The 10,438-nt window shown below is 38.7% G+C and overlaps 2 protein-coding genes across 3 annotated transcripts; one reads left to right on the top strand and one right to left on the bottom strand.

Moving 5' to 3' along the window:
- Positions 1-235: 235 nt before the first annotated feature.
- On the bottom strand, positions 236-3,665 carry LOC140986087 (calmodulin-binding receptor-like cytoplasmic kinase 2). Of its 2 annotated transcripts, none has more exons than XM_073454075.1 (6): positions 3,307-3,665; positions 2,239-2,462; positions 1,950-2,016; positions 1,704-1,793; positions 1,299-1,600; positions 236-769 (listed from the first exon to the last, which is right to left on the bottom strand). In XM_073454075.1, the coding sequence occupies exons 1-6, from the start codon at positions 3,632-3,634 to the stop codon at positions 506-508; spliced, it is 1,275 nt and encodes a 424-aa protein (XP_073310176.1). In that variant the 5' UTR covers positions 3,635-3,665; the 3' UTR covers positions 236-505. The 2 variants fall into 2 exon arrangements, with proteins under 2 accessions (XP_073310176.1, XP_073310175.1); XM_073454074.1 differs by having other exon boundaries at positions 237-769; positions 1,950-2,118.
- A 1,525-nt stretch (positions 3,666-5,190) lies between these two features.
- On the top strand, positions 5,191-5,598 carry LOC140985915 (uncharacterized). The gene has a single exon (XM_073453860.1). It carries the CDS (start codon positions 5,191-5,193, stop codon positions 5,596-5,598), a length of 408 nt encoding a protein of 135 aa, XP_073309961.1.
- The last annotated feature ends 4,840 nt before the right edge of the window (positions 5,599-10,438 follow it).

Below are 10,438 nucleotides of genomic sequence, written 5' to 3'. Positions count from 1 at the left end.
AAATAGAATCGAACTCATGACTATTTGATCTCATGATCACCTATTTCATCAACTAGAACATCTCATGAGACTCATGCTCATATATTCTTAATTATTGGGGTGTGAGTTGCATATATTTAAAAAAAAATATTTTTTCATAGTTAATATATATTTATGTAAAATAAGTAATTTTAAAATAATCTTTTAATTAATTTGATTAAATACTTTTTATGTAATCAGTTTTTAAATAATGTTTATTTCGTCTTTGTTTGATGTAATTTAATATTTGTGGTATAGCAAAAATTTGAATATCCTATCTGCACAACCCACACACATTAACCAAATCACCTTCACTTTGCGCAATAAATTCTTGGAAGCTATAATTTCTATTTATACGACCTCTGTAAAACAAGTGGCATCGTTTTGTACTGTCTGAACCCGGTTGATCCCTCCATATTTCCGCCATGGATTTCGGAGAACATGCAGTTTTGTATGCAGAATATGTGCCTCGAGTCGCTTGCTTTGCTTACACTTCTCTGATGTAGTTACTCACCGGAGATTTAGACGGGAGTGGAGGGGCGTCGAAAACTGAAAATTCCCTGTAATCCTTCCGAACTTCCCAGAGAATCTCGGCACACTTCCTCATGGAAGGTCTATTGTGTCGGTGAGGAGCCAAACAATTGAATGCTAATTCAAGAATCTTTTCCAGAGCAAAGCTATTAGCAGGAGATCTTACAAGCCTTGGATCCAAAGTGAGTATTGCTTCTCCACAAGAAAACTTCCTCATAGCCTGCATGCATATGAAGCGTTATCAAAGCATTGAAAAACGAATGTTACTACCTTCTGAAATAGCTTCAGAACACCTCTATTTTGTTAATGCAGTGGGGAAAGAATGTGGTCGACGGTTTAAGTTTTGTTGTTTTGATATGGTTTCCTGAACTTCAGCTTGTCATCATGGTCTATCCAAAACCTATAACTGTCTATCCCAAACCAATTAGTCTAAGCATTAGAGAGACCATTATCCAAACATGTCACTAAGTGGGAAATTGTTACATTTTAAGCCCACGCACGAACTCACATTCTGATGAAAGATTGAAGACCCACACTGGCATGGTTAAATTGTACTTGAACGTATTGATTTTAAGCACGATTAATAGTATTCGACGGGTGCTATGCAATCACTCATGAACCAGTGGTTGTTTTACTTTTCCACGCAATATACGGCCAAGTCGGTTGTCATAGAAAACAACAATTATAGACGCATGGCAACACAATTATGTAAATGTGTTCAACATTGGCAGTAGGGAGAAAGGTCATACCCATTTCGCAGTAATGCGCTCCTTCTGCTCTCGCTTTGGTTCAATTGGACGCCTGCCCGTGACAAGCTCCACAAGCAACACGCCAAATGAATAAACATCACTCTTTTCTGTGAGTTGGTTGGTTATCAGGTATTCAGGGTCTAAGTAGCCTGCAGTGCCTTTAACTTGGGTTGATATGTGAGTTGCTCCTGATTCTCCGTCAGCACATAGTCGTGCAAAACCGAAGTCAGTCACTTTAGCTCGTAGGTTTTCGGTGAGGAGAATGTTGGAAGACTTTATGTCTCTGTGAATTATGGGGTGATCTACACTCATTTTCCAGAAAACCAAAGATCTTTGTAAACTCAAAATAATCGGCATTTCCTTTGATGAATTAAACATATAAAAATGCTGCCAAAATATTTACACCTGTGTACATGTGAAGATATGTTACTGCATGAGCCACATCAGTTGCAATCTCTAGCCGCACAGCAAAATCAACTCTGTCACCTTTGATGCCTGAATGCAAATCTGATGTTAGCACCTAGTATATGCTAAAAATTACTATGCGCTATGCATGCAGGGGTAAAATAAGAAGTATGTAAGATAATTGAAGGGGAGGAACCGACGATGCAAAACCTGGTAACCAGTAGTCTGAAGAGAAGAAAGTCTTACCGTCCAAATGCTCTCTAAGATTTCCATTTGGTACATACTCCGTAACAAGGATCCTTTCATCTCCATGCTGTAAAAACCCATACAATTTCACAAGATTCAGATGCTCCACTTGTGCCAGTGTTTCAACTTCATTTTGAAATTCAGTTCCTAAATGCTTATCATACACGATCTGTGGAAAGGAAAGAAAATTACAAAACACTAGTTATAAAAAGGGAGACAAAGGTTACATATTCATTCCCTGGCTATTTTGTATGGAAAAAAAATTGAAGAGACGAGCAGATATTATAACCTTCTTAGCACGTTTAACTGCAACCAAAGTTCCATCTGCAAGTTGACCTTTATACACTGTCCCGAAACCACCTTGTCCAATCTTTAAGGCAGGCGAAAAATTTTTGGTGGCCTTGTTAATAACTTCCATGGTGAATATGACACTTCCATGTTCTCTTGAGTAAGTTGAATCAATGGAAGAACCATAGATACTCCGTCTCCTGTCACTGCCAGAACTCGAAGCACCTGATACAGCAAAAATTTATCAACCATGCTTCATTCACCTCCTCTCGCGTTCAATTGCATTAAATGAAGCATGTAACAACTTCAATTAATAGTCCCCTTGATATGGCCTACTATTTGCAAAGTTCCCAAGGATCCAAGAAAATGGATCTGATGCACTTCACGTTCCAGTCACAAGCCCTGGCATAGGCATGTGACTTCGTTACTGAGAGGATGAAATCAGACAGCGATACAACATTTTACTTGTGTAAACTTGTCGTTGTGAATGAATCGGTTCGATTGTATCTATTTAGTTAGTACGTGAGGCTGGCATCCGCAGTGTCTAGCTGACATGCACATGGCAATGGAAGGGTAGATGTATGAATAACATATTACTTCTATACCAATCAATATCCATTATTCAATGTGTTTTCCACATTCTTTTTATATCAGCATCTTCGCTGCAATAAGGCACCAAATTTCGAAGACGAAAAAAAAATGAACAAAAAAGAGAGTTACAAGCCCTGTCAACCAGAGAATACAAGTACTCACTCTTTGCAGGGGAGTAATAGCGGGGATTGGGCAGTTGCCCTTATACGAAATCTTCAAATTTTATGCATAGTATTTTCTTTTTACCTGAAATAATTATGAATAATATTTTCAAAAATCTAAGCTTTGGCCTAAAAGTATATAAAGTGATACCTCGATCCGCATGGTACGTGATTCTAAGCTATCTAAATATTCAATCAACTTAAATAAACGATTCACTCCTGATCACCAAATCAAATTTCGAAAAACATAACAAAAAATCAAGTCAAGTCTCGATCTGAAAATTATCGTAAAAATCGATCAATGATCGTGTATGTACCAGAAGAATCAGAAAACACGTTGCTGGAGCTTTTCGACGGATCAGGAGGTGTGAAGCACCCAAACAGGGCATTGGCGATCGAATGTGCGGTGCTCCGGGCGGAGGAGCGGTGGCTATTAGTTGAATGATCGTCGGTAGAGTAGCTTGAGGAGCGAGCAAGCTTCGCCGGTGTGTTTGAGGCGGCACTCCTCCGTCCACCATCTGGAAGAGGACTTCTCATGGCCGCCGACAAATCATGTACGAACACGGGGACCCTCGCAATGCATAATTCCAACTTGCTTTGATTTATTTCGTCGAACTGTCCAGGATGCTGGCTTCCAACATTCATGCGTGCTGATTGGTTAACTAGACAAGTAGATCTTAACAACGTAACATGTCTGAAATCCATTCCTTTCCAACGTCTCAAATTATTTTCTTCAATAATATTAATATTTTATTAATAAAAAATTTATATATATTTCGAATCTTCTCGAGTATTTGTTTTCAAACATTAATTCAAATAGTTCGTTAACATAATCAAAATTTTCGAGTCTAGCTCGAAATCAAACTTGAATTAGCTCGCGAACATGATCAAATTTAGTTTGAACAAAATTCAGGCCAAAGATTATAGACTATACGATCTTCAAATCGAACTTGAATGTACCTAGATATAGTTCGGTTCGATTCGATTACACTCCTAATTAAATACAACAATATTTTAATAATAAAAAAAACAAGAAGAGAGCTTTTTGAGTTTTGTAGACTTTTCGCACTTCATACTTCAAATTCTCCGATCAATCACATTTCTAGACTTTTTCGTCCCCTTGTTATGGAATAGGTCTCTTGTGAGACGGTCTCACGAATCTTTATCTGTGAGACGAGTCAACCTACCGATATTCACAATAAAAAGTAATACTCTTAGCATAAAAAGTAATACTTTTCATGGATGACCCAAATAAAAGATTTGTCTGACAAAATACGACCCGTGAAACCATCTCACACAAATTTTTGTTTTTGTTATGTAGTCAGGTCTATTTTGTAAACCCTTGCATTTCTCATATGTCCAAATGGAATAGAACTCTCTCTCTCTCAAAATTTTTTTATGTATTCAAATCAATTGGAATATCAAAAGAATTTAACTGGCAAACTAAATCGAAACTATTTTTATTTTTTTATGACATAATTTTATTTCTGTCTTTCAAACTATTTTTTCCCGGATTTTTTCTTTGGCTATAAAAAAAATTGTGAGACAGAAATCTTTATTTCATTAAAATCTCAATAACAAATTATATATATTTTAATCCTGTTATTAGAATAAAGGGCCTCATCAGAAAAATAAATTGACTGGATTTTATTTATGAAAATTTTAAGCAGAAAATGTAAACTTTTGTCATTTCCTTTCATTATTAAAGAATTGTCATCGTTATGATCACAATATATTTTATTGAATTTATTATCCTTATTTATATATGATGCCCCGGGATATCTCGGGTCATGGATTGTGCCCGGGCTCTTAGGCAAATTCCCGAGACAATTGATGATGTTCCCATAGGTACCCGGTGTTAGAATATATTATTGTTAGCTCTTAAGGGTAGATTAATCATTTTAATCTTTTTGTGTTTACCCTAGCTATATAAACATATTTTTTTGTATTCCTTATTTAGTTTTACAATACTGCGACTTGAGCTTTTCGCTCACTCTCTATTTCTTCATGGTATCAGAGCCTCCATCTCATGGATCTGTCAATCGTAGAGAAGAACTGTTAATCTCATGAATAAGTATTCCTTATTCAGTTTTTTGCTGTGTTCGTACAACTTTTCGTTCGTATAGTTTCTCTTTGGTAATCGATTTCTTCTCTGCATTGTGTTTTGGTTTATTCGTTTGGTTTTGTTTGGTTTTGACATCATGGCTACTCATAAAGATGATTCTCTTCAGTCGATTAGTGTTCAATTGGATGGAAAAAATTATTCGTATTGGTGTTATGTTATGAAGAATTTCTTGCGGGGGAAATCGATGTGGGGCTATGTCACAGGTGTGCGAGACAAGCCTACAGACCAGATGAACCCTGATTATGCTGTGTCATTAGATGTTTGGGAGGCAGATAATTTGAAGACTATCACGTGGATTAATAATTCTGTTGCGCACTCAATAGGTGCTCAATTGGCAAAATACGAGACTGCTAAGAAGGTTTGGGATCATCTGGCACGCTTGTATACACAGTCTAATTTTGCCAAACAATATCAATTGGAAACAGATATTCGTGCCCTTCAGCAAAAAGATATGAGCATCCAAGATTTTTATTCTGTCATGTAGACACTCTAGGATCAAATGGCATTAACAGAATCTGCAGAATTGCGAGCATTCTCACCTTATATTGCTCGGAGAGAAGAACAGCATTTGGTACAGTTTTTTATGGCACTTCGAAATGATTTTGAGGGTTTGCGTGGGACGATTCTACATCGCAACCCTCTTCTTTCTGTTGACAAGGTTGTGAGTGAATTGTTAGCTGAAGAGATTCGTCTTAAGTCTCACGTTGACAAAGGGATAATCTCAATTACACCATCTGTCTTTGCAACTCCTCAACGACCTCAAGTTAATCACCAAAACAGATCAAATACGAAGGTTTCTCAAGATGAGTGTGCTTTTTGTAAAGAGAAGGGGCACTGGAAAGCTCAATGCCCACTATTGTTAAGTAAAGGAAAAGTGCAGCCGCAACAGCAACAACAACGACCACACAACACTCCATGGAAACCACAACAACAGCATCAACCATCTCTGAACACTCCATTGAAACCACAGCAGCAGCAGCAGCCATCTCAGAACACTCCACGGAAACCTGGTAATCCATCAAACCAGTGGACATATCGACCACCTCAGTCTAACAATGCAGTTGCTGCACCGTCTTTGGATCCGTATTTGTTTGAGCAGTTTCAACAGTTCCTCGCTTCACAGCCACATGCTATGTCAGCTTCTTCACATATAGGTTTGTCATCCTCTGGCACTTCAGGTATATCTTCGTCCATCTGGGTATTGGATTCTGGAGCATCTCATCATATGTCTCCTGATTTTTCATCTTTTACATCTTTGTCTCACAATTCTTCCATTGAAATTGTGACTGCTGATGGTACACTGATGCCATTAGTAGGCGTTGGTTCTCTTGTTACGTGTTGTTTATCTCTTCCCGATGTATACTATATTCCCAGTCTTACACTTAATCTTGTTTCGGTTAGCCAATTATGTGAGTCTGGATACTTAGTCTACTTCTCTTTTTCAAATTGTTATGTGCATGACCCGCGATCCCAGAGGCTGATTGGGACAGGCAGTAGACAGGGGGGACTTTATGTTTTGGATTATCTCAGAGTACCAGATGTTGCAGCATCTAGTGTGGATCTCTCTTCTTTTCGCTTGAGTCAGTCGTCTTCTGTTTTTTAGTTATGGCATAATCGTCTAGGACACGTTTCCGCGTCTCGTTTGAATTTTTTAGCGTCTACAGGAGCACTAGGAACTTTGAAAAGTCATGATATTTCTGATTGTTGTGGTTGTAAACTGGCAAAATTTTTGGCATTACCTTTTTATAAAAGTCTATCTTTTTCTACTACGCCTTTTGATCTTGTTCATTCAGATGTGTGGGGATCATCTCTTGTTCCCAAGAAAGGGGGTTGAGATGTTATGTTTCTTTTATTGATGATTGCACTCGTTATTGTTGGGTTTATCTGATGAAACATAGGTCTGATTATCTTGTTATTTTCAATGATTTTAAAGCTCTTGTGAAAAATCAACATTCAGTTGTCATCAAGTGCTTTCGTTGCGATTTGGGGGGTGAATACACTTCTAATGATTTCTCACGTTTGCTTGCTTCTGATGGTACAATACGTCAAACCTCGTGCAGAGAAACCCCTGAACAAAATGGTGTTGCAGAAAGAAAACATAGACATAATGTTGAAACAACTCGCTCCTTCTTACTGTCTTCTAATGTTCCTAGTGCATTTTGGGGTGAAGCTGTTCTTACTGCTGTTCACGTGATCAATAGAATTCCAACTTCACACAATTCAGGTTTGTCACCCTTTGAAAAAATGTATGGTCATGCTCCTGATTATTCTTCATTACGTGTTTTTGGTTGTGCATGTTTTGTTCTCCGATCACAGATCGAGCGCAATAAGTTGTCTCCACGCTCTGCTCTGTGTGTTTTCCTGGGTTATGGTATTGGTCAAAAAGTGTATCGTTGCTTTGATCCGATTAGTCACAAACTTTATGTCTCTCGTCATGTTGTGTTCTTTGAACATGTTCCATTCTTTTCTATACATGTTAGTTCGCATAATATGCACATGCAGATCTTATTCGTATTGACCCTTTCACCTCCGACACTGACGAGACCTTGCCCACGACCACACCTGAGACTTCTGCTCCTCCAGATCCCCCTACGACAACCCAATCATCTCCTGGCATCGCAGATAATCCTCCACTCCGTCAGTCCACTCGTGTTCGTAAGTCTACTCGACTACCAGATTTTGCTTACTCATGTTATTCTAGCTCTTTTGCTTCATTTGTTGCCTCTGTTCATCGTCTCTCTGAGCCTTTATCCTATAGCGAAGCTGTTGGTAATCCACTTTGGCAGAAGGCTATGGCTGAGGAACTGACTGCTCTTCATCGGACTCATATATGGGATTTGGTTCTGTTGCCACAAGGAAAGCAGACCATTGGCTCTCGTTGGGTCTACAAGATCAAGACCAAATCTGATGGATCTATTGAACGATACAAAGCTCGTCTTGTTGCTAAAGGCTACTCTCAGAAGCATGGCATGGATTATGAGGAAACATTTGCTCCCGTTGCTAAAATGACTACAGTTCGTACTCTAATTGCTGTTTCTTCTGTTCGTCGATGGAAAATCTCTCAGATGGATGTCTAGAATGCCTTCTTGAATGGTGATCTTCATGAAGAAGTTTTTATGGCTCCTCCTCCTGGTGTTGCTCACAAACCTGGTGAAGTTTGTAGACTTCGTAAGACTCTTTATGGTCTGAAACAAGCTCCTCGTGCTTGGTTTGAGAAATTTTCTGTAGTGATTACTTCGCTTGGGTTTAGTCCTAGTCATCATGATTCCGCATTATTTGTCAAGTGTACTCGTGCAGGTCGTATACTTCTATCTTTATATGTTGATGACATGATAATCACCGGTGATGATCTTGATGGTATTGAGGCTTTGAAGTCTGAGTTAGCTCGCTGCTTTGCTATGAAGGACTTAGGTTTGCTACGTTACTTTCTAGGAATTGAGGTTGCTTATTCTCCAAAAAGTTATCTTTTATCCTAGTCAAAGTACATAGCAGATCTGTTTGAGCGTGCACGTATAACTGATAACAGGATAGTTGATACTCCTCTTGAGACCAATGCTCGGTACTCTTTGTCGGATGGACCTCCTTTTCCAGATCTTACCTTATATCGTACTATTGCTGGCAGCTTGGTTTATCTCACAGTGACTCGTCCAGATATTGCACATGCTGTTCATGTAGTAAGTCAGTTTGTCACTGCACCAACTACAGTTCATTGGGCTGCTGTTCTTCGCATTCTCAGGTATCTTCGGGGCACTCAGTTTCAGAGTCTTTTGTTTCCTTCTACTTCTTCCTTAGAGCTGCGTGCATACTCTGATGCTGATTGGGATGGCGATCCCACGGATCGTATGTCAACCACTGGCTTCTGTATTTTTCTTGGAGATTCTCTTATATCTTGAAAAAGTGAGAAACAAGTTGTTATCTCTAGATCTTCTACCGAAGCCGAGTATCGTGCTATGGCTTCAACCACTTGCGAGATTGTTTGGTTACGTTGGTTGCTTGCGGATTTCGGTATCCTTCTTCGTCATCCTACTCCGTTATGTTGTGATAATCAGAGTGCAATTCATATTGCGCGCAATTCAGTTTTTCATGAAAGGACAAAGCACATTGAGATCGATTGTCACGTCACTCGTCATCATCTCCAGCTTGGCACCATCAAATTACCTTTCGTTCCTTCTTCTCTGCAGATAGCTGATATGTTTACCAAGGCACATTCCGCTTCGCGCTTCCGTTTTTTGTCTGACAAACTCTCAATGCTTTTAGCTGTAGCATTGTGAGTTTGAGGGGGGATGTTAGAATATATTACTGTTAGCTCTTAAGGGTAGATTAGAATATATTATTGTTAGATCTTAATGGTAGATTAGTCATTTTAATCTTTTTGTGTTTACCCTAGCTATATAAACATATTTCTTTGTATTCCTTATTCAGTTTTACAATACTGCGACTTGAGCTTTTCGCTCACTCTCTATTTCTTCACCCGGATCATGGACGACCCGGGATACTGAATGGATGGCCTAGATCAGGGGAAAATTGCGGGAAAGGTCCACCAGAGGCCTGACAAGAGAACATCCGGGACATCTTCTCACCGAGCTATTGGATGCCCGAGCTCTCATAAAAATCCCCAGGAACTCATTACTCAAGGTACCTCGATATGAGCACCGCACTTGAGTGTACTAGCAAAGTAAGATGTGGACGGCAGTCCCATATTTGGCACAGATCTAAATGGTTGACAAAATTGGGTAGGGTGGAGGTGATTAATGCGAGATTTGACATGTCAGAACATAGGATATAATCAGCCACCCTACTATAAATAGTAGGTAGCACGCAGAACGAGATGATCATCATTTTTCCTACTATAAATATCAAGTTCCCTTTCCATTTATTTTCATTCAGATATTGAATACACTAGCATTCATTACTCATTAAAATCTTTTTACTCACATAAATATCATAACCATCACTTGGTTAAATTGGTCCCTTGGTTAAATTATTCACTGACTTAAGCATCGGAGTGGTCACGCCGGATACCCCTCCGGTGCCCATTCACCCATCTTCTTGATCTCAGGTTTCCATAATTGCCCGGGAAGGAAGCTTCTGGTTCCGACATCCATACTACTCATATTTTCCTCATCTTCTTGATCGCAGATCTGGTGGAGCACCCAACCCGACTCATCCATTTCACTCGGATCGCATCAATATCTTATTTACATCTATATATATTTTATATATATTTATCAAAGATCTACCCCATCATAGCAAATTTAAATAAATAAACAAAAATAACTCTCATTTTATTTAATAAAAATTATCACAAAATTAAACATATTTTA

The sequence above is a fragment of the Primulina huaijiensis genome, chromosome 10, assembly GCF_012295235.1.
Source record: "Primulina huaijiensis isolate GDHJ02 chromosome 10, ASM1229523v2, whole genome shotgun sequence".
NCBI classification, from domain to species: Eukaryota; Viridiplantae; Streptophyta; class Magnoliopsida; order Lamiales; family Gesneriaceae; genus Primulina; species Primulina huaijiensis.
The sequence above is the reverse complement of the archived record's forward strand: the minus strand, read 5'-3'. Positions and strand labels throughout refer to the sequence as shown.

Coding starts and splice junctions, on each gene's coding strand:
- LOC140986087 (XM_073454074.1), bottom strand. CDS start 3,634: ATGAATGTTGGAAGCCAGCATCCTGGACAGTTCGACGAAATAAATCAA. Junction 2,119..2,238: donor CAGTTAAACGTGCTAAGAAG/GTTATAATATCT, acceptor TCCTTTCCACAG/ATCGTGTATGATAAGCATTT. Junction 770..1,298: donor AGCGCATTACTGCGAAATGG/GTATGACCTTTC, acceptor ATATGCATGCAG/GCTATGAGGAAGTTTTCTTG.
- LOC140985915 (XM_073453860.1), top strand. CDS start 5,191: ATGGCTACTCATAAAGATGATTCTCTTCAGTCGATTAGTGTTCAATTG.